This window comes from Equus quagga, chromosome 13 (genome assembly GCF_021613505.1).
Source record: "Equus quagga isolate Etosha38 chromosome 13, UCLA_HA_Equagga_1.0, whole genome shotgun sequence".
Taxonomy (NCBI): Eukaryota; Metazoa; Chordata; class Mammalia; order Perissodactyla; family Equidae; genus Equus; species Equus quagga.
This window is the reverse complement of record NC_060279.1, coordinates 18,090,804-18,114,794: the sequence shown is the minus strand read 5'-3', so window position 1 is coordinate 18,114,794 and position 23,991 is coordinate 18,090,804. Positions and strand designations below refer to the sequence as shown.

Here is a 23,991-nt window from a genome sequence, read left to right as displayed (position 1 = left end):
AACAGGGGGAGAAGACACAGATTCAGGGCTGGCCATCAGCAGAGAAAGTGAGGCTGGTGCACAGGCTGGAAAAGAAGGGAGGGAACCAGAGGGAACAGTAGTAGTAGAAGGGAGGCTTAGAACAGAATTGGCAACGCCTGGTCCGTAAAGTGACTGTTTCTTCCTTGCAAACCTGCAACGATGTGAAAGGTTGAGGTGTTGTTGAGCTGAACAGCCTGCAAAGGGACGGGTGGGATGTCCGGTGCCCCCATTGCCGGTGGCACAGCAGCAACTCCAGGTCATGCATCTGAATTGTCCTCAAAATGGGCCGTCTGAGCACAGAGCCCCTTCCTGCTGGGAAAGATACAGGTTCCAGGTGGACACAGAAGAGGGAGGGCACGGGAGCAGGGAGCGGGGCTTCCGGTAAGAAACCTGTCCCTCCCTAATGGCAGCGGGAATCCAAGAAGGTGGAGCCCTCGTGGGAATCACACCAGCTCTGTGTGGTGACGGAGCCCGGGCTCGGGGAGGGAGGCTCCAGCCCGGTCAGGGCTGCTTCACGTCGGCTGGCTCCTCTGTCAAAGCCTGTCCAGTGCGTGTCCACCCTCCAGCCTGGCCGGGCCCACACGCCCCTCCCCATGTGCCTCCTTGGACCACGGCTGTAGGATGAGCTACGGGAGCCCTGGCTGCCCTCCAACCCTGGGACTCCATCTCTCCCCACAGCAGTGGTAGGCTGGATCCTCCCAGGGTGCTGTTCACACACCTGAAGTCCCACTCTGAGAGTCACACCTGCCCGTGTGGCTGCTCAGGCAGGGAGGGAGGTTGGAGGGCTTCTGTGAAGACATGACTCCTGTTAGGCCAGAAGCTTTCCAGGAGTACAGCAGCTAAGTCAAGAGTATGCGCCAACGTGAACAGTGCTTTCTTCACCGTACTGCGTACATGACACTCAAGAGGGAGGAACTATTGTTAATGCCCATTTTTTCAGATGAAGCAATAGCTGAATTAAGTGACTTGCCTAAGGTAGTAAGTGTCCTGGGAGTCAGACCTAGGCAGTCCGATCCCACTCATGCTGACCACATCCATGCACAGCTCCTGGGGGATAGTCTGTCTCATTTCTTGTTTTCTCACTAACTTCTAGGGTTTCCATCTCGCTCTCTCTCTCTCTCTCTCACACACACACACACACACACACACACACACACAGCCTGATCTATCTAGGAGCTTGCAGCTCCAGCCCCCATGTTTACTTTCCCGGTATGAAAGTTCATATATTGATTATTCAGCTGATCAGACAATTCTCTGGTGACATTTTGCTAGAGGCTTGGGCGTCAGATATTGTGTAAACGGGGATCAGAAATAAACGTCTGGGGCAGGCTAAGTCTCACTTAGAATGCTTCTCCTATTCTATTTTGAAACTGGTGCTATGATTTTTTTTTTTTAATGGCTGGAGCAATCCGGAAACAGATTAAATCATTTGCTTTTTCTTTTTTAACTTGATTTACTGGTACACTCTGTGTAAGAAGTTGGAACTGTAGCACAAAATGTTGCATTGGGGTTAAACAATGGTGGGAATGGAAATGGTTTCTTCCGAGAAGCCTAGATAAAGTACTCGGGTACTGATAACTGGCTCACAAAGAGGCTGAGCCGGGAGGTCCTGACTCTCGACGGCATCTGAGCCCCAGCTGCATCCACTCCTCCTTTAATTCCTCATTCAGTTGGTGCCTTTCACAGGAGGCTCTCCCCGGGCACCCTCTGCACCCTCATGGGCTGGCCGAGTTCATGCACCACAAACAGATGCAAATCCTAGCTGGGAGCTAACTCACCATGTCATCCTGATCCTGATGGCCCTGTTTCCTCATCTGTGAGATGGAATGGTGCTCTGACCTGCAGCAGAATGTTCCTTAGAGACTTTAAAGAACCAATCAGATGCCCATCTGACCAAGGTAGCTTGTGTGAACTCACATGATGGGAAGGCTGGGGAGGGAGCCAGCAGACCACAGGCATTCTCGCCAGCTCCACGAAGAATCTCTCTCAGGAAAGTCTCCTGGACTCAGTGCCCAGCCCAGTGTCACAGGCCACAGTGGGGTTCAATGATTCAGAGCTCTGCCCCTAACCTCAGGCAATTGACTGACTGCTCCGAGCTGTAGCCTCGTGTCTGTAGTATGAGGGGCTGGCTACATGATTTGTGAGATGCCTTCCAACTCTTACGAAAATATTAAATACACTGGATTCCTCAAATTGTTTCATAAATGAATTGCTTCCACACAGTTTCTGGGTAGAGATGTGAAACCACACCAAATAGTGGTTTGCAAATTCTGAATCTAAAATAATTAAATTTGCCTGGTTTCCATTTGATCTTGTGGTTTATGTGTAAACACTTTAAATTTCCTAGATTTTTTTTAACTTGACATACAACTAACATCTGTACAGTAGCTCGTAGAGTAGTCAAAGTAGAGACCACATTAGAAGCACGTAAATTGGTGGTGACTGCATGCAAAAAATTAAAAATAAAATCTGTAAGGCTAATTCTAGACCAAATTACTCTTTCTGGTATTTTCTCCTCCTCTGAGCACCTCTCTTCCTCAACCATTCCTTTGCTCTCTGCAGCCCCCATCTCAAGTCCTTACTGCTCTCTCTTCTAAACACTTTTTTGATGACTGTGGAAAGATGAACAAACCCGTGCACCCTAGTCAGAAGCCATACCTGCTCTGTGGCAGGACAGTGATGCTCATCAACCACTCAGGTGTTCCCTGCATCCGCCCACCTCCCCTGCGCTTAGGTCCAGGCCATGGGCTGGCTAATGGCCACTGGCACTTCGGTCTAGGGCAGTTGGGACAGTTGGGAGTTCTCTCGACCATCACTGTGACTTGCAGGAAAAACCTGAGACGGTCGAGTCGCGAGACAGAACTGCCCGGATCCTGGAGCCACTGTGAGGAAAGTCACAATGGAGAGCTGCCTGATTTGTATTATGCTATGACATGAGGAAAAATAAAACTCTGTGTCTTAAAGTACTGAGATCTCATGGTTTGTTACTTCAGCCTAGACTAACCTAGCCTAATACATCCCTTTCAGAAGTATTTCATTTTAAGAGAGATTCCAGGGGAAACAGCAATGCAAAACACAATGGAAATAACTTCTCATAGTGGAATTGTGGAGACAGGTTGTAACCAGTGCCCTTGCAGCAGCATCTGTAGAAAAAGAGGATTGGCATCAGGGAAGTTTCTCAGTAGCACTGAAATCCGGGCACAGAGCAATACTGTATGCCTCTTAATAGTGGATGCGGCATGGCAAATTTACAAAGACTCCAAAGAAACAAATTTTAAGACATTATTCCTTCAGGCCAAAAGTCACCAAGCTTTCTAGACAGAGGCCAAACAAGGGAACGAGTTATCTAGAATGATCTTGAAAAAACAGTCACCTAGTGCCAAAGATAGAAATCCTTTTTCCTGCGCTACCTCATATTATCAATTACTAAATCACCTACTTGGCTTTCTCTAAAATCCCACATGAGTCCAGAAAATTTGATAATTTAGACCCATTTAAGAATCCATTGGAAAATAATTGTGGATCTTTGGGAAACAATATGATGAAATGACGATACCGTGCACCTGTTGCGTGAAGCCCGCCTCAGTCTGACTGCCTTTTGGGAAGACCTTCTTTCCTTTCTCCATGGAGGAACTCCTCGCTTCCAGAGCACCATGGATGGTATCTAGAATTACACAGATGGTAACAATTGCAGACTGGGGGAAAGGCTGTCAGAAAGAAGGCAAAGAACTACCTTAGATCCTAACTTTGTTAGATTTTATAGGAAGTGTCCACTACCACCTGACTCCTAAGAATAGCAATCTAGCAAGGCATCATATCTTACTGCCATTTCCCAAGGACGTCATTCTTTCCCCCAAATGCTCCTGATACTTGCCAGTGGAGAGGATCCCCTCCTAACTCTGCCACTGGCTTTCCCTCTGCTCCCTCCAAGCAAGCCAGAGGGGGCTTCCAAAAAGCTTATTGACGTAGCTGGCACCCAGAACCCACCTGATGAATACGCCAGATACAAGCCCTTTGGGTTTGGCAGCACATGCCAACCAAGTCCCAAACCAGTTTATTAGTTTAACCAAAAGGTAAACAGATGATGGAAATGCAGAAAGACAAGCATGCGAGCAGCTAAAAGCATTACCCAGCTGTCCACCAGGAATCAAATTTAAGACATTTAAAGTGGCATTAAATAAATGAGGCTATGTTTTATCTACTTGGAATTTCCATTGTCTTTAAAAAAGGAAAATATATATATATTTTACATTGCAGTATATAAATCTAGACTCTACATGTACAGTATAAATACACGGGGCGGGCACATGGGCACAACATCTATGTCTTGGTGACAACCTAAACCACGCTGGCAGTTCTATATTTTCTTTTTGACTTTCAAACCAAGAAATTCAGGCTGAGGGTACGTTTACTTCAATCTCCATGATGTCTAGCACCCAGGCCATCTCTCCTCTAAGCACAGAAGCACGGATCAGACAAGCCTCAAAACAGGACAAAGTGCTCTTCGACTAGTTGAAACCCAGTCTTGACAATGCGCAGTCTGATCTCCTAGGAAGATGAAAGGACACTGGAGGGCCTCCTGGCTCATTCTTTGGTCCACTGCCACAAATCTCTAAATGGTCCCTGGTGTTTCTTTCAGATTTCATATGGCTATTTACATAACACAAATCTCACACAACCTTTGGGAGCTGTCTTACAGGATTAGCGGGAAAAGAAACCCTCCATGCTACAATCTGCACTTTATATCTGGGTTTGTTCTCTTTATTTTTGGAATAAAAATTGGTATTTTGAGACCTTTTTTCTTAAAAAGGACAACATTCTGAAAGTGCTTCTTACCCATGTCAACATCCCACATATGGCTTTTTAGTTCAGCACAGCTCAAATTTGGAAGGGAGAGGGTGACGGGATTACTAGAGACAAAAATGTCACTTAACAGTGACACTGTGAGAACAAGTGTGGGGACCAGAAAAAAAAAATGTTATTGATTCCATCTGGAAGAATGTACCTCTTTAGAAATGATTTAGATCATGTACATAGCCCCACTTCTTTCCCCATGAACAGGCGCAGTAATGCTATAAAAGTTAATAAGTAAAATAGGACGCTGCTATCAGCAAGGAACACCTTCCGAGGGGCTATTAACAGAGCAATCACTGTTCAGAAATCTTTCACAGGCTCAAAATAATCAAATATAATCAATCGCAGTAGGAATTTCTACACCTGAGGAACAAATTGCACATAATATAGAGGCACTACAGTCCAGATGGCAAAAGACTCCAGACACACAGTTTTCCATGCAAAAGGCAATTGAAAAAGGCAATGAAGTAGTGGCATTCCAACACAGAGAAGAGTCCCACTGAGTCATCATTCTTTTGCGCTTTCTTTTCTGGCTGATAAGTTACCAAAGAACAAAGCTGTTTGTGCAATAATGGTTGTGATATGTTCTTTAGCGGGGAGAACAGAAACACAATGCGGGGACCAGAAATCCAAATGGGCTTGTGTTGACTCCAGAGGTGTCGTGATGGCTGGACCAGTGGGCAGACGGGCCTCGGAAGCTCCTCCTTGCCCTCCCTGGGGCAGCAGAAAGCGGCAGATGCAGACAGAGGTCAAGAGCCACCGGCTCATCCAAACCCTTTCCAAGGTGGCCTTTCATTCAGCCGTGGCAGTTCCAGCCTCTGCGGTTGTTCTTTTCTGGTGGCACTTTATTGAGAAAGTAGTCCTCTCCCTTTATAAAAATAGCTTGGACTTCTTGTAATACTGGCACAGAGGACACTCTGGATTCCTAGGACTGATTACATTTACCTGGAAGGTATGAGACTAGGTTCTCAGTTCCTTCTAGTTCCCTGTAAAAAGTGACCTCAGCTTCCTAGGCCATTGTGCAAATTTGTTTCTCCATAGTCCAGAATATCCCGTAAGTCCCTCATATATTTATATACATACACATACACACCAAATATGTGTACATATATATATTTATAAATGTGGATAATTTTTCATTTCAGTCTCAAATAGGTCAAAGAGAATCAGCGAATCGTTCATCTTTTTCATGTCAAATTCATCTCTGATTTCCCCACAATGCCTATCACAGTGCCTGGCACACCAGAGGTACCCAATAAATATCTGCTGACTTCACCAACGATTCTCTAACACTGGATGGTAGTTGCAATCACCACGGCCTGTTCTGGCCCCACTCTGCCTTTGGCAAGCAGGGGCCACTGGTCCCTCCCTTCAGAGGGTGATTTTGCTGTGTCTGTTGCTCCAGCAGCCCCGTTTAGCAGTCCTGGGCAATGTCAGGCTGGTCCGGCTACGCAGCTTCACTTGCTCTTCCATGGAGTTCTTTTTGCGCAAAATGAAGTCAAAGTTCACTTGGCTGTTCATGGCATAAAAGACATTTGCGGAGTCTGGGATCACAAGTTCTAAAAAAAGATAAGGAAAGAGAAGGTAGTCAGCTTGTGTAGGTCAGCCCAGCACTGGCAGACCTGTGGCAGGTAGAAATTTTGCCCAGTCACAAGTCTGGGACTATGGCCCTTTGTCCCTGGAATGTGAACTCAACCAGACAATGACCACTCCCCAAAAAACTGCTTCCAACAACTTAATTCCAATTCCAAAAAACGAAGTGCAAATACGAACTTAGAAATTTAACACATGAATTAAATGTTCAAATACAGAATGTTTTAGCTATAAGAAAGTGCAATAGGAAGCAGGAAGCAGAGGCCAAGAGAAGTTAAATGACATTCCCAAGATCACAGCCAGTAGACGAGAGAGCTGGGACTAGAACCCCAGTTTCCTGCGTCCCAAAGTCCATTTTCTATTCTACTCCGGCATGCAGCTTTTCTCAGAGACTAAGAGAATGACGTGGGAAAAAAGGAGAAATCGACAGCCTCTTCCAGAACTCTTTTCTTGGAATATCCAAATATTTTTTGAAGCAATCCCAAATCAAACCAGTATTTTATCCCTTGCTTCATCAAGAGTTTGCATTTTAATATTAAATAGCATCCATGTAAGATAGTGTATATCTGTTAACATTTAAACTATTGTCTACTTCAATGATTCCCAGCTACATAGCTTCAATTTCTGAACAAGGATTACTCCAAGTATAATATGAAATTATCAAGCAAAATTATTTAACTCACTTTTATTTGTAAAAGAAAGTATATCCTATTTAGCACTAAGGGATAATGGGTATCTAAAGAAACAAAGAAGGAATAAAAAAATGTAAAATGTGCTAGTCTGGCCTTGTGACAGTGGAATGGGGGAAGCCAGCTAGTAGAGGCAGCTGATGCCAGAAGTGGCGTAAGTCAACTTCACGTTACCGTCAAACACTGAGATTCTACAGCAAGACTGATTTCATGAGGTTCTAGGTAACTCTGGCATATTTCGCCCAAATGTTCCACAAAGAACAATTCCCTTAAAGCGTCCCCAATCTCCTTCCCACATGTTGCACATAGACCTCACAGCTATGTGTCACTTAGCGTATCTCCAAAGCACTTTCAGGTACATTATTGCCTGTTATCTACACAATCGACCCGTGATGTATGAAGAACGAAGGGTATTGTCTCCATTTAACTAGTTAAGGACCAGGGTCAGGGAGGTCAAGCAGCCTTCCTGAGACCACACAGCTGGTGAACAAAGTTGGACCCTGGCTGCACCTCGGGACTCCTGTGTCTTCAGACCCACCAGACTCACCTTAGTGTTTGTTTTGTGGGCAACATGGTAAAACTCAAGAAACTACTTTTTAGGCTTAAGATTTTAACTATAACCACATTCAAAGATATCTTATAACTAAGAAATGTCTGCCCCACAACCTAGGGCACAACTGAATGAATGAGAAAACTTCCAAGAGGTTGTTGAAAAGAATTTTCTCAGAGCCTATAGCTTTTCATCTCCAGGAAAAGGTACTGCTCTCATTTCAGCCACTCTCCTCTGGGCCCAAGATACAGCCCTGGGCGATCTGTCCGTCAAATGGAGTATGAATAGCTGCTCCCTTCCTCCCCCAACTTGTAAAAGTATTTCTCTTTCTTTATAGGGGGCTGCTTGTTTGTGAACAGCCCTATATGAAGATTTGCACTGGTTAGTGCTGGGTCTGTCAGCAGACTGGGCTGGCCTCAGTCAACAGTATTTGCTGCTCCTTCTGCTCTTCGGAAAAAAGACTTATTCTGACTGAGTCACCTTCCACGATGTGACAGGGTATAGAGGAGTTATCTACCAGCTTGGCCCTCTTCTCAACCCCAATTCAAATAAACAAATAGATACATTCAGGGTGATTATTTGCCCAGAATTTTCATACAAAGGATTTCTTTAAATAATGGGTTCCTAGGCATACTGAAGTATTTCATAGATCACCAGTTCTTTACCTCAATAGTATGAGGTAAAAAAACGCTTCAAATTCTGGGGTTGGAAGCTTTGCGACTTGAAGATTAATCATAAATACAGATAAACTGAAAGATAAACTTATAAACTCTCACAAATGATTAACTGAAACAATGAGAAATTGTAGCACGAGCTGCGACATTTCAGGTTCGCACAGAACTTAGATGCATATTATTGGGTGACGGAGGTGCGTGGCCAACTGCAAAGACCCAACAGACCCCCCAGCTACCCCCACCTCCTGACACAGGGAGAGACCTCTTCCTAGAAGAATGCTTGATGGGAGGCTTACAAAGAATGGGCAGGAGGAATGCTCAACAAATTGTAGAAAAAACAATCGTTGAGGCGACAGCCTGAGACACTTAATTCTACAAGCGAGGTGACTGCATGGTTCCCCACACAACTCTACTCTTGCACAATTAGAAACTCCCACTTGGTTCCATTTAAAAAAAGATATCAGGGGGCCAGCTTGGTGGCACAGTGGTTAAGTCTGCACTCTGCTTTGGTGGCCTGGGGTTCATGGGTTCAGCTCCCCAGAGCAGACTCACACACTGCTCATCAAGCCATGTTGTGGGAGCGTTCCACATATAAAAAGAGAGGAAGATTGGCACAGATGTTAGCGCAGGGCCAATCTTCCTCACACACACACACACACACAAAGACAGTGTATCCCTTTTCTGTCTTCTAAAACTGGGGCAATCTGCCAAGAGAAGGAACACATGCCCACCTTTGTCCTCCGAGATGACCTGCACCAGCTCATACTCCTCAGCCGGGTCCGATTCCAGGTTGTGCTTCAGCATTGCCCTCTGGATCACAGCAGGAGTTTTATCCTGGCTCGTCAACTGGAAAGACAATGAATGGGTTTGTAAAGCGTTCAGCTTCATATTTCCTGAAACAGTTCTCTTGACCCTCTATTCTTGCTGTCAAGTGTCTTTCTGGGAGAAATGGCCCAGTGGACCAAGAGCAGAACTCCTGGGTTCTAGTCCTGGCTCTACCCTTAGTAGTCAAAAGATGTTGGTCATCAACTCTTTCAGTCATCTCCTCTCTCAGAGTCACAGTGTCTTCCCCCATTCAAATAGAGAGGATGCGTGCCTTGTCTATCTCCCCCACCAGCTGAGGTTCCAATGAAGGAATATATATGAGGGCACTATGAAAACGCATGACATTTTCAGTCCTGGCCAAAATTATCCTTACCTGTTGAGCTGCTGCTATGGCACTGGTGACAACCTGTGGGTCAGAAATGGCCTTACTTCTGCACACTGACCATTTCAAAAAGCACAAGTGGCTCTAGATCCAGTAATCCCACTCCTAAGTATTTATCAAGAGAAATGAAAACATATGCCCACGAAAAGATTTGTTCACAGCAGATTTATTCATAGTAGCCCCAAACTGGAATCAACCTGAATCTCTGTCAGCAGGACAACTGGGGAAACCTGTAGTATATTCACAAGAGAACACTACTCAGCCCCTAAAGGGAACTAAGAAGTGAGACACGCGACAATGTATGAATCTCAAAAACATCTTGTTGAGCAAAAGAAACCAGATACAAAAGATTATTCTTTCAAAAACAGGCCAAACTAAGCTGTGGCATTAGAAAACTCCCTTTCACTAACCTAAGCCAAACTAAGGTGAGGGGGGATTGCTGGAACGGGTACAAGGGAATTTGGGGGGGATGAAAATGTCCTCTATCTAGACTTGAGGTGGTGCTTACATAGATATACAGTTATTAAGACCCAAAGAACTGAATACTTGCGATCTGTGTATGTAATTGTACGTAAATTATGCTTCCATAAAAATCAGTGTGTTCAAACATAATAAATCTAACATTTCTTTAAAAATTACAAGTAAAGGTTCTCCTCACTCCCAATTCTGACTTTCTCCCCTTTTTCTCTGCCCATCAGCCAACTATCTGCAAGGTGTTCAGGATAACAGGAAAAGAGGGCTGACTTACGTACCATCCCTTGGGTGATTTCTTTAAACGTGAAAGAAAGCAGAAGAAAACACAGATTATTCTTACTTAAAAATAAAAGCTGTTCTCACCAGGAGGTAAGAGGAGAGACAGCCAAAAAAGAAGTCTAATTTCTTCCAAGAAACTCTGTCATTGAGAGCCTGAGGATGGCAGGGCTAGATGTTTCCCTCTGGTCTGGGGCAGCAGCCCATATTTGCAATTCAATAAACAACATGCATTACAATGGGGTCCTTGTGCTCGACAAAGACCTTGCTCATTTGTCTATTACCACAACATCTGGCGTATCCGTTTACAAGGGAGAAATAGATGCACACAAAATTCTGAAGGAGGAAAATATGTTCTTTGATAGTCTGAAGGAAATACCCCCCACAGCTGGATCAAACTGGACTAGGAGCACGAAGTTAAAGGAGAAAGGACACTACCTGGGGGATGGATGTCAAGCTAAGGGTGTTAATGTTAAGTTTAAATGTCAATGTTAAGTTTAAATGTTAAGTTTAAAAGTTTAACGTTAGGTTTATTAAGTCAACTTTAAACCTACTTAGGGAGAAAGCCAAGCTACCTTCATTTTCCTTAACTTAAACTTCCCCAGGTGTGTCCAAGCGAGGCCGGGCTGGCCAAGGGCTTTCCTTGAGTGTTTATTACTTTGTACCATAAAAGCTACTAATGACCACAATTAGTATTAACAGCTCAATCATGCAGCCTCATGCTGATATACTGAACCAGCACTGTCTAGTAGATATATATAATGTGAGCCTCATTTCTAATTTTAAATATCTAGTGGCCACATTAAAAACGCTTTTAAAAAGGGAAATTAATTTTAATATATTTTAATCTACTACATCTAAAATATTATTTTAGCATATAATTGATATAAAAATGGTTAATGAGGTATTTTACATTCTTTCTTTTTTTTGCTCTAAGTCTTCAAAATCTGGTGTACATTTTACACTGACAGCACATCATAATTTGGACTATTCCCATTTCAAACGCTCAATTGCCATGTGTGACTAGTGGCTACTATAATGAACGGCACAGGATTGAATGATGCTTGGTTATTACCTTGAGGCACCTTAAACAGGGAATACAAAAAATTCCCTGTGCCCCTCTCCTGAGGTTAGTTTTCTAACGGCACAGGTTAGTTTGGCCTATTTTTGAAAGAATAGACTCCTGCAGTATGCAATCTTTTGTGTCTGGTTTCTTTGGCTAAACGTGACATTTTAGAGATTCATCCATGTTGTTATATGCATCGGTTCTTGGTTCCTTTTAGTTCAGGGACACCACAGAGTTACAGAGGTGGAACGAACTCCTCTGGCCAGCATATGTAAGAGAAGCCATGTGAATAAGCCACACTGAAAATACAACAACATTGACCTTGGCTTCCCAGTGCTTCTCCTACCTCTCCAATGCTCCTTGATCAGTCCCTCCCTCACTACCACTAGAGCTCTATCTCAACCTACATTGGCTCCCTGCAGGGCTGTACCCACCCAGGGGGGCTGGACCACTCCCAGTATTCAACCCCAGCACTAGCCTAGCACCAACCCATGTTTCTGATCATCTACTAGACAATGCCATCTGGATGTCCTACTGGTACCTCTGATTCAAATGCCCCCAACCTCCTCCAGTAGTTCACATCTCACCTGGCAGGGCCACCAACCACCAAGCCGCCTGGACAGCCTTTAGTCCTTCCTCCTCCCCCTCCCCCACACCAGTAACTGAAAAGTTGGTAACTAAACGAACAGATTCTACAATTCTACCTGATAAAAATCTTTCAAAAATCCATATTATCTCTAGCCACATGACCATCATTCAAGCCCTTATCATCTCCTACATGGAATATGATAGCAGCTTCCTGACTTGCTTCCCTACCTCCAGTTCAGCCCCTGCACTCCAGCATCAAGTCGCCACAATGCCAGTTAGTTTTCTAATGGAAAAATGTGATCACTACCTTAAAAGCCTCTAATAAGACCCTATTCCCTGTAGGATTAACATAAACTCCTTCATGGGGGCCCTAAGCCCTTTAGAATCTGACCTGACCTCTGTTAGAGTATTTAGGACATTTTGAATAATGCTTTTTGATTATGAGTTCCTCAAAGACAGCAATGGCTCGGTCATCTCCCCAAAGCCTGGTCCGATGACTAGTACGTAACTAATGTTCAAGAAATATTTTATTGATTCAATGAATGCTTTAGTAGAGATTTTCTTTAGAATGTTAAAAGACAGTGACTCCATATCGTTTATGTCATATTCAGAGCTGACTGGAAGCACTCAGTGTGCCCTCAAAGAAGACAAGTGATGAAGATGAGGAGAGATGTAGGATTCACTGCAGGATTTTACTGGAAAGGAGAATCTGCTTTTTAATATATGATATGTCCTATAAACTAAGGAGTCTATTCAGTAATAAACACACCAGACTTACACACCCAAGGTTATCCCCAGGAGAGGGTCCAAATGCATTCCAAAAAGACTGCCATTATTCAAAACATTTTTGGGATTGTGCTCAGAAACACAGTTTTTCCAAGAAGCTCAAAAAGGTCAGTCTCATTTATTTATAAACATAGTCCCTCATGGACTCAAACTGTATTTGCAGCTTGATCATTTGCTTTACTACGTTTGATTCCAAATGACTAAAAAAGAAAAATTCGCCACCACGGAAGACATTGCTAAGAACGCAGGGCAATTCAATGATAAATCCAGACATGTAATTCCCCAGGAAGACTTCCAAGGTACGCAGCAGTGGCATCCTCCTTGGAATACATTTATATTGGCATCCAAATTGATAGTTTTGAAAAACGTGATACAGACCTGGATGAGTACGTTTTAGCAATTTTTAAGATGCAAAAGCTATATCCTATATGCACTGCTGGTGTGTAGATTTTTATATAAATACATTATTAGTCTGTACCCAGGGAGATGTGGGTGTGCATTCATTTGGGACGTATTCATGTTGGGTGAATGTACGTGTCTGTGGAATACTGTGCGTATTCAGGTGTCGGTCTCAGCGCCTCACCATGATGCTCTTGTACATGTTGCCGTTGTTGTCCTCCACACTGATGCGGATAATGCAGGTGTCTTCGTTCTGTTGGTTGTAAACGGGAGGCAGCACTGTCGAGGTAATGGATGTCACGGACACGGAGCGCTTGTGGATTTTTGGGTTGTTGTTGCAGGACGGAGGGGAGGACAGGGGGTTGATTAAGGACGACATCCCTGAGGAAGTTGTGTCCATGGAATGGATAGAGGAACAGGATGAGGAAGACTCGGAAAGCTGGAAGAGTAAACACACCCGGAAGAAAACGGAGCTGTTAGAACCTTGGCCAACACTGCGCTTCACAATTTTCAAAGCAGACGTAGATGCTGAGAAGAACAAGTTATTTCCTCCACAATTGCCCACAGCACACAGGCATCTTGTCTCTGGTGTAAGCACCCCCATGGCAGATGCCTATCAGTGACACAGTGCTTGACTTGATCACTCTACATCCACGTGAGGAAGGTGGTTCTCGCACTTCCTAGTTTTTAGCTGCTCTTAAGGAAGTCTACCAGCAGATGGCAGCAGATACTAGAAACCAGAGGCAATACGGGCTCCCAAAGGAAACAGGGAGCTTTACAAAGGACGGGAGGAAAGCCTTACCAACAATTTATCAGTCTTACTGCCTTGAGCAAGAATGATGCTTGACGCGCCCACAGAGATCATTTTAATTCTGACTTCATGATCAGATTTTGTAGCAGGAGAGAATTGTCTATATTTCTTAGAAGTTTCTAAGATAAGGACCATAGATTACACAACTCTGCAGGGAACATTAGTCCTGGAAAGGCCCTGGAGATCGGCTGGCCCCTTCCCTTTCTACTGCTGAGGAACCTGAGCCAGAGAGAAAACTGCTGACAGCACCTCCAGGACTGGCTCCCGGGTTTCCTTACTCCCATGGCCAGGTTCACAGAGCAAGGGTGTAGCCAAGCCCCAGACGGTGCAGTGTATGGTGTGTGGTGAACAAACACAGTACACCGTTACCTCGGTGATGTTCAGCACTCTGAGGTCTGTGACGAGCTTTCACATATCTTACTTCATTTTGGTCTCACAACTATCTTGTGAACAAAATGCAGAGTGTTATAAAGATGAAGGAAATAAGATTCAGAGAAAGAGACTGACTTTCCCAAGGGAACACAGCCTATGAGCAGCTATACCACTTTCCACATTTGCTTCTAGAACCAACTATTCACATTTTTATGTTGTATATAAAGGATAATTAAGGAATGAGGTGCTATAGTTAATGTGCTTTTCTGATTAACTACTTAGTTATCATCTGTGCAATTCCAATTACCAAAGAAATAGGATGCCCAAAATTCACTCAGTAGTGTTCCAAAAAATCGTTAAATTGAGTCATTTTAAGCATCAGTTCTTATTGCAGAAAATTACAAATAATTTCTCAGAATGAGTTAAGCTAAATTATACCACATTAATCCTATAAAATAATCTGGAAGTCAGTTTAAAAATAAATAACTTACTAATTTCTTTCAAACCTATCTACCTTTCCATGGAAACAGAGAATAGATATTTGGCTTTCGGATTATCCAGTTTCCAAGTAAAATGGAGTCTACTCTATTTTATTTCCTGTGGATTTCTTCTTCCTCCGGCATAGCTATACACAAAATTCTACAGCATGATTAGTTTAATTAGAGCCAGCAAGCTGTTGTGACAACTCCGATATGTAGGAGTCTTACTGTGGCTCAATCATAACTTAGTTTAGTTACATTTTTTTATGTCCCCAAATGAATCAACTTAGTGGCTCAATTTGAGGGTTAACTGATGGTGGATGATTTTACTAGCCTAACTCTGCTTGCAGGTGTACCACACAGTAGCCAAGAGGGTCCATTTTCCAGTTCTTGGTTCAAGTTCTTTCATCTTTCTTTTCCTCCACATAAATCCTTTTCCCTTTGATAGATTTTCCACGATTTTAATGACATTTATAATTAAGATAAAGCCTTGAAAATGCCTGGGTTACAGCAGCTCTAAACAAATCACCTGATGAGCCCTCAAATTCTTGTTGAGAATTTAAGTAGTGAGGAGCAAATGTGAAATAAATGTGTAGAAATCACAATCAGGGGATGGAAGGAAGAGAAATGCAAATTACACTTCACTAAAAAAGGGACCTCACCGTGTAGCCAGTGGGGAAGGCAGGGTGGGTTGGAGGGCTGCAGGATCTCGGAACAGGAAGGGACGCTGGAGTCACCCAGCTCCAGCTCTGCACTGAGCAGGAGCCTGAGGCCTTTCCAGTTAACATTCAGGGATTCTGCAGCCAGCCCAGCAACTAGGTGCATCCAAGTCAATTACTCATTTTTAAATGCACAGAAATCCATGATTCTGAGAGAGATTCATCCAAAGAATAAAAATTCGTGACATGTACAAGAAATTAAAGAGCCGATGTGATAAGAAAAGGAGGAGACAAAAAGGATGAAGCAAGGGGCGTGCAAAGGACACACAATGGACTTCTGCAGAGTTTTAAAAGGGATGAGCTGGACCTATGTACACGCCCACCACACCAACATGTGCAAATGTGATTCCATCTCCTTCCTGGACAGGGAGGAGTCCCACAAAGATGTGGGCAATAACCTCAATTATCACTTTTTTACAACGTCCATCATCAGAAATGGGGCCTACAAAGCATAAGAACCTGTCAAAAGGTGAATGACGAGACTTCACTCCCGATTTTGACAAATTCAACGCTGCTTGTCAAGTCATGGAGAATGATTACACTGCTCGCCTGGGAAAAGCGCCTGAGAGAAGAGCCAGTCCACCGGAGTCTGAAGAGCTTTTCCTTCAATATTTGGAGCATTAAAGACGTGTCCCCAGATTTTAAAGCAGAAAGATGAGAAATCCAGCTGGGGTAGCATCTGAGTCATCTCAGTCTAATGAGTCCTGCCTGGACTGGCTACTTTGTGACAAAGTCACTTGAGGGTTCCCAGATTGCTGCTGTTGCTTACAACACAATGTGAATGGCACACAGATCCCCTTGCAGAAGGGCAGATACAAATGAAAGGCAGGAATTGTTACCAACACTCTACCTCACTGGCCCAAGCATAAGCTAAGGGGCCAAAAGTCACTTACACATCAAGTTTGGCCAGGCAAAATCCTCCCCGAAACGGTGTAAATTCTAGTTATGTTAAAGTTGACATCTCTGATCCAAGCTCCTTGACCAACAGATTGACGCAGATGTGTATAGAAGATTAAGATGGATCTTTGTTTTCTTTTCATTTATTTATGCAGCCATGGAAAATGGAAACTCCCTATGTGAATTCTTTGATCACCTCTCATCACTTTCCTTTTTTGGGTATGTGGTAGATTATCTCACTGTTACTGATTCCTCACCCTCCCCTACATCGATGCGTTTTGTCCTGTGACTCCACAGTTCCTCCATAAGAAGTGGGGTATAGCTCCCTGCCTCGTTTATTTATGTGGGATTTGGCCACAGGATTTGCTTTGGCCAATAAAATGTTGGTAGATATGACCCCAGTGAAGTCTTGGTGTGTGCTTGCAGGGTTAAGATTACCCCCTTGCTCATCCGTCCTAGCATGCTGAGAGCTTGCTCTGGGTAGCCCATTACTCCAAAAAGAATGAGAGGCAGGTAGAGTAGACCTGGACCAAACCCATGGCCAAGGGCCAAGCCCAACTCAAATCAACTAGCCTGCAGATGCAGGACAGACAACAAATGGTTGCTGTCTTAAGTCAGTGAATTTTGGAGTGGTTGCTATGCAACATTATTATGGTAAAAGCTTGGCTAAGACAAGGTGTGACACCAAGAAGCTGACACATCTCTGTCTCTTGACTTTCTGCTCCTTACAAGAAAATCCCACATTTCCTAAATAAAGTATAGCTCACGTTACAGGCCACAGTCACAGCCCTTCAGTTGCCTTGGGATGTGGGTATGGAACAATATTTCAGAGGCTAGAGGAACAAACCAACATGTTCATTGCTTTTAGACCTGTCTCTATAAGGAATGAGTCCCCAGATAGAACTCTGCTTTTGACACCTCTTAAAAACATGACTTTCAAAATACTGTAGAGTGTTAAACCTGAAAACAGACATTCCTCGTATGGCAAACACGATGTCAGGTGCCTGCATTAGGAATTACGGAAAGGGATTAAGCATATACCTTTTTCTGAGGATCATCAGGTGTGTCCATGGGAGTGAGAGAGCCCTCCTCAGCCTCTGAGTGGTTTGACTCGCAGGATGACACACTGACGGAGTCCATGCTTTCACCAGAGCTGCCACTGGCAGTGGACTTGGGCTGCTCTTTGGTGGGAGTGCTACTGGTGATAATGTCCGACCCCAGAAACAGTCTGCAGAAAACATAATGCCAGGCATTCGGACTCTTATAAATCTGGAATCCAGGATTAAGCAAATATTTTTCCGTTAATCAAGTCCTTGATGTTTTCTCAATCTTGCATGCCCTGCCATTATTATTTCAGGAAAACATTTACTACAAAGTTTCTAACAGACCATAGTAAACATCTCGTCCCAATAGGTTATTTCCAACCTCAAGAAACACACAGATTGTTTAGCTGAATGAAGGGCCATATTAATCTGTGGTTTTTCTAGGTCACTGGTTCTCCATTTTTTTAACAGTCTATGGACAACCTTGGAATGATCAAAATACCATCACCATACCCTTATCATTTCCCACCATAAAGTGAACTCCATGAGGTTGAACAAGAAGGCTAGCACTGCATTGGACAAGAAATCTAGGAGGAAGGCTTCATTTCCAACAATCTGGTGAACTACAATAAGCTAAACAACTTCACTATAAAACGATTATATAAGACCCATTAAAACTTCTTTGTAAAGCTGGGTTTGCAAGACCATAAGGAAAATCCCTACAGGCCAGAAATGAAAAAGGAACTGAAAACCAGAAGCATGTGGGCTAATTCTGCAGCTGTTCTGTACGGGGAGAGGGGGACGGCAACCTTGGGAAAGTAGGGACATGGGTTTCTAACACATTCACAGGGCCCACAGATGAAGGCTTCTGATTATGTAAGGTGGGGAGCTGGAACTGAAGCCCCTTAGGACCCTCAAAGGGCTGCACCCTTAGTAAAAAGATGGGCTAGAAAAATATCTTCCTACTGGCACAGGAAGACAACAGGGAAACTTGTCTGTTGGCTTGAGCTTGGGGAGAAGACAAATGTCTCCCCTAAAGCATGTGTACCCTTTGCTAGCACCTCACTCAGATGTGCTACCTACGTGGGCTAGGAACTAGGGACTCTCAGCCCAGTGATACTCCTGGGGAAGCTAGAATTTAAAAAAAAAAATTCTTTCTGGAAGAATATACCCTCAACCCAGGCTGCAGAGAATTCCCTGATAAAGATGAGCTCATAAAACAAAATTACAAAATACACACAAAGAAATATCCCACCCAAAGAGAGAATCAACAGGCATAATAAACAGCAAGTTTAGACTCCTGAGTACTTCAGATACAAGACCTGTCAGAAAGAAACCCAACCAAAAATGTATTTGTGCATTCAATAAATATTTGAGTGTCTACCATGAGCCAAGCTATAAGTATGCTTAAAAATATTATAGACATAAGAGAAGAAATTGAAAATGTGAATTAAGAGCAAGACACTCTGACAAAAGAGGAAGATAATTTGAAGAAAATTTCACTGCTAGAGTGAAAAGTGTAGTGAATTAAATTAAAAATTCAGTGGAAGGATCAAATAACTGTTGAAGAGAAAAACTGCAAACTAGATGATAGATCTGAAGAAAATCCTCAGAAATTAGCATCAAAATATAAAGACATGGAAAATAAGAGAGGTTAAAAGACATGGAGAATGGAATAGGAAATGCCTGCATGTGTGTAAGAAGATTTCCAGAGGAAGCCAGCTGAGAGAATTGAAGAAGGACCATATCTGAAGAGATGGTTGGCTGAGAAGATTCCAGAACTAATGAACCACATGAATCCTGAGATCCAGGAATCACATCTCGACTAGGATAAATAAGACTAAATCCCCACTTAAACTTCATAATGCTACGTCAAAGACAAGAGAAGGTCTTAAAATCGACAGGGCCAGGGGATAATACAAAGGAACTAATTAAACTGACTTCAGACATCTCAAAAGCAACAGAAATCAGAAGACATGGAACAATATCTTCCAAATGAGTGAGAAGAACAATCACCCTTGAATTCTATACCCACCTAACATAATTCCAAGAGGGAAGGCAAAATAAAGACTTTCTCAAAGACTGAGAGCGTTCACCATTAACAGACAACACAGAAAGAAGCAGTGAGAGGAGGGAAGGAGTAACATGCAAGAAGGAGTGGTATGTAAAGACACTAGCAAATGGGACCAAACTCAAACAAGCAGTGACTGTATAAAACAACAAGGGAAGGAACAATGAGGATGGGCTTGATTTTTTATTAAATATTTTAGGAATTGTAAGCTCAAATCCCAAGACCTGAAGCATATCTTTGTTCTGCCTCATCTCCACCCTACCACCTCCTGCCCCATTTTGGTTGTCACCTCCTTTCTCGGACCTCCAAGCACCACTGGACCTATAGGGGGAAGAGCTAAAATCTGACCACAATTCAAAGAAAAAGTAATGCCAGTGTCTTACTCCTCCATGAATAACAAGGTAGACCTTTGAAGGCTGTGAACTAGTATCTGAGAGTCTCTAGCTCAGAAGCACATTGTTCAAAGACTAAAGGTCTTCCTTCTGCACAATTCGATGAGGCCATTCTGCTTCGTAATGGTTAATTCTAGGTCAATACGGGCATCTCCGGCTTCCTAACAAGGCACTCCTTCCCCTAGGCCTCCAAAATTCTCTCCAACCTGTTTGGATGATGGGTCATTAAATGTGGGGAGAGCAAAAAATACATTTCTTGCATTTGTAAAAAAGTTAAGGTCATAAAATCTTTTGAAATTGATTGGTACACAAACACCCTTATATGTACAAGAAATAAGATGGGGGACATGTGACCTGTTTTATTGATAATAAATGTTCAAACTCAACTGCAAATACCAAGGGTTAAATGCAAGCATCTTGGCAAGATGTCGCTCCTGAGAGAGATATGGTGGGTGTCCACCACACTCTGTGCAGGGCACTGCACCCTGACAGTCCTGCCTCTGCTGGATTTCACATGAATGTCTTCACAGAGGTAGTGCACTTGCCAGAGCTGGTGCAGAGGGACGACCCAGGGTGCCAGAGAACCCAGCACAATAAATATGGACACGTGGGTTGGAGAGGAGCAGCAGAGAAGCAGTTACAGAAAAATGAGTATGTGGTGGCAACTAACTGAGGACGGAAAAGCAGGAGGGCAAAGGTAGTAGCACTTGGGATCACATCTACCTGCACTGACCTCCAACTGCCACAGCAGGCGCGTAAATTCCCCATTCTTTCTGATGCAGAGAGGACCACCAAGAGGCCCTGCAACCTCGCCTCACCTGTCAGTGAGCCTGATTCCCTGTGCAGGTGTCGATCTTACCAGCTGACAAGGCTTGGTCAGGCCCTTGGGTCATCTCAAAACAAAAGTTTCTCCTCTCCCGAAATTGCAGCAATGAAAAGATAGCAAGATACTATGGAAAATTCCACAGAGGTGAATCTAAAAGCTCACAAATCTAGTGTTTAGGAGGCCAGGGTAGGCATCTGAACGAAAAAAGGGGTTTGGCAAGACATGAGGATTACCTTCAATATGCTTTCTGTAAAATCACCATGTTCCAACCTAATCCTCAAATGCCTCAAATGCCATCAGGTAAAAGCCCACGCAGGCTCTGATATGGAGAGCATGTCCACACCCAATAAGGGCCCGTGTATGTTACACTGGGAATAGGACAATATCCAAAGTCATGTGCCCTCCCTGCTTCAACGTCTCAATGCGACTCACTGAGGAAGGTGGAGAGACAGTGCTGGGAAGTACCAAAAACCCACAGAAACAGACAGAATCCTAACCAAAAAAAAAAAAAAGGCAGCAACAGAAAGTTGTTTCACAAGAAATAATGTGGCTTTTCAGGCACCCATTGAGAGCTGGGCACTGTTTTAGGAGTGTTACAACCCCACTAGTCCTGACAACAACCCACTGAGGATGACACTGTCACCTCATCTCACAAATGACATGACAGAAGTTCACACAACAAGCAACTGGCGGGGTTGGGATCTGTCAGGCCAGCGTGGCTCCCAAGCCCAGTCTGCCATGAAAAAACTATCCAATATTCACTAATCACTGCTCTTGCTTGTCCCCGGCCAATGCAGATTGTGTCAGCCAAAAGATCAGACACGGGTACACGTCTTCAAAAGAGAAGAGCAAATTTATTAATCAAATAATAATCCTATTTCCTTGCACTCACCTGTTCAGCCTTCCTTAGATTCATTAGTCTAATGTCTTTCAGAGTGTAACGTCTAACAGAGCAACTTCAAGACAGACACTAGGTTCTCTTAAGGCTCTTCTATAAAAATCAGCACAATGAAGTACAGGGTCTAAGTTTGTCTTGCTTTCCTCCCTTCCTCCTCACACTCTCTTCCTTCCCTCCGTCTTCCTTCCTCCTCCACTTTTTACCTCCATTCCATCTTCACTTCCTCTCTTCCTTCAGAAAGCATTTTTCTAATAAGCAGGATGATAAAAAAGTATGTTATAACCTTGTCTCTAGAGCCAAATCTTGGGTTTGAATCCAGATCTTCCAATAACTAGCTTACTATTTATCCTGTCTGCGCCTTACTTCCCTGGTATATAAAATGGGTATAATAGTAGGAAGTAGGACCTGCCACTTAGGTTATTTTGGAACTGGATGAGAAATACATGTATTTTTCTTAGAACAATGTGGGCACATGGCTCAATTTATTCACTCAATAAATATTTATTAATCACCTACTATGTGCCAAGCACCATTTTAGGTTCTGGTAACGAACAAACAGACATAAATGCCTGCCTTCACAGAGTTTGCATTCTTGATAACAAACAGATACATACAACATACAATATGTCAGATGGAGGTAAATGGTGTGAAGAAATTCAAAGCAGGTGAAGGTAAGAGAGGGTGCCAAGGGCAGGGAGGTGGATAGGCTATAGTATGAAATAAGGTGGTCAGAAAACGCTCACTGAGAAGGTGACATTTCAGCAAAGATCTAGAGGAAGTGAGGGAGTGAGCCACCTGGCTATCTGGGGAACAGTGTTCTAAAAAGAAGAAATGGCAAATAAAATGAGTATGCCTACTGCGTTCAGGGACCTCTGGGTGGCTGGCATGCATGGAGTAGAGTGAGTAGGGAAAGATGAGGACAGAAAGGTACAGGATAGGCGGGTGAGGCTGGGATGACAGTGCAGATCCTGAAGAGTCTTGAGGGCCATGGTAAGGATTCTGGATTTTACTCAAAGTGTTGTGAAGTTAGCTACGGAAGGCCTCTCATATGCCTGGCACTGAGCTGGGCATACAGCCATCAGTATGACGGACAAGGTTCCTGCTCTCAGCTGCCTTCCATTCTACTGCAGGAAACAGCCAGGATGACTGAGAGCAACTGGGGCAGACGGCAACAATAGAGAGCATGCTCTCCCAGAAGGCAACATTTTTGCCAATATCAGAAGGAGGTAGCCACAGAGAAAGAGCACGGCAGGCCACAGGAACATCTAGTGCAAAGGCCCTGAAGTAGGAACAAGCCTGGGATGGTGGAAGGAGGGCCAGAAGATGGGCATGGCTGGATCTTGGTGAACAAGGAAGAGCACTGGAGGAGAGGAAGGTGGCCAAGAAGGTTGGGGGAAGATCACGCAGGGCCTAGGAAACTACGATTAGGAGTTTGGGTGCACCTTAAAATAAAACCACTGGGGGTTTTTAAGCAAGAAAGCTATATAATCTGGTGTACATTCTGAGAGACTACCAGACTATCTGGTGGAAAATGGATTGTTGGGGTAAGGGTGGGGCCAGAAGCCAGTAGGGGTGTTGCTGGAGTGGCCCAGGCAGGAGAGGCTGGTGGTTCACAGCAGAGGGAGCAGTGGAGAAGAATAAATAGATCTGGAAAACGTATTGAGTTCATGACAGAAAGATAAACTGTTTACCAAGTCAGTGAACTGTGCCTCACTTTTGCCCTGACTCAGGGGAACAGTGTTGAATACCTTCCTCTCCCTCCCCCGATGGGACCCTCTCAGGGCCCTAGGACCCCCGGGGGACACTCACAGGCTGAGCCTCTTCACCATGCTCTTCCGAGGCTTGGGCGAGGTGGCACTGGCATCGGCAGCAGCTTCGATCTCACATGAGAGGGCGTAGCTGGGGAAGAGAAGCGAGCTCGTGAGGTCAGAGCTTGAGAATGGAAGAAAAGATTTAAATTCACAAGATTTACTGGTTTTGTTTTAGAGAAAGGTTTTGATTATTTAAAGTAAAAATGTATACTACATTGTTCTACTACAAATGTCAGAGGGTACTGACCTAATGACCAGATTTTACAAATTTACATCTGTGCCTCCTCCCCTCCTCCCCCTACCGGCATACGGATTGAGGCTGCTCAGCTCTGCATGCCTCCACATCATGGATTTGTGTGCTCTGGCAGCACATCCAAGACTAACCCGACTCTGCTTCCTGACCACTCTCATCCCACTGCGAGGCCAGGGAAAGAATCATTTCTTCTCTCCTACCTCCCTCCTATTACTCTGTGTGAGTGTGTGCAAATGCTCATC

At 43.9% G+C, this 23,991-nt stretch overlaps 1 protein-coding gene across 1 annotated transcript in view; it reads right to left on the bottom strand.

The window, feature by feature from the left end:
- Window positions 1-4,005: 4,005 nt before the first annotated feature.
- The window catches only part of RGL1 (ral guanine nucleotide dissociation stimulator like 1), a 117,901-nt gene continuing 97,915 nt past the window's right edge, over window positions 4,006-23,991 (bottom strand). Inside the window, exons 14-18 of the mRNA XM_046682269.1 lie at window positions 23,495-23,584; window positions 17,497-17,683; window positions 13,362-13,616; window positions 9,113-9,227; window positions 4,006-6,434 (exon numbers count right to left, since the gene is read on the bottom strand). Of these exons, the coding sequence (XP_046538225.1) occupies window positions 6,247-6,434; window positions 9,113-9,227; window positions 13,362-13,616; window positions 17,497-17,683; window positions 23,495-23,584 (835 nt within the window). The 3' untranslated portion in view covers window positions 4,006-6,246. The remainder of the gene's footprint in view (window positions 6,435-9,112; window positions 9,228-13,361; window positions 13,617-17,496; window positions 17,684-23,494; window positions 23,585-23,991) is intronic.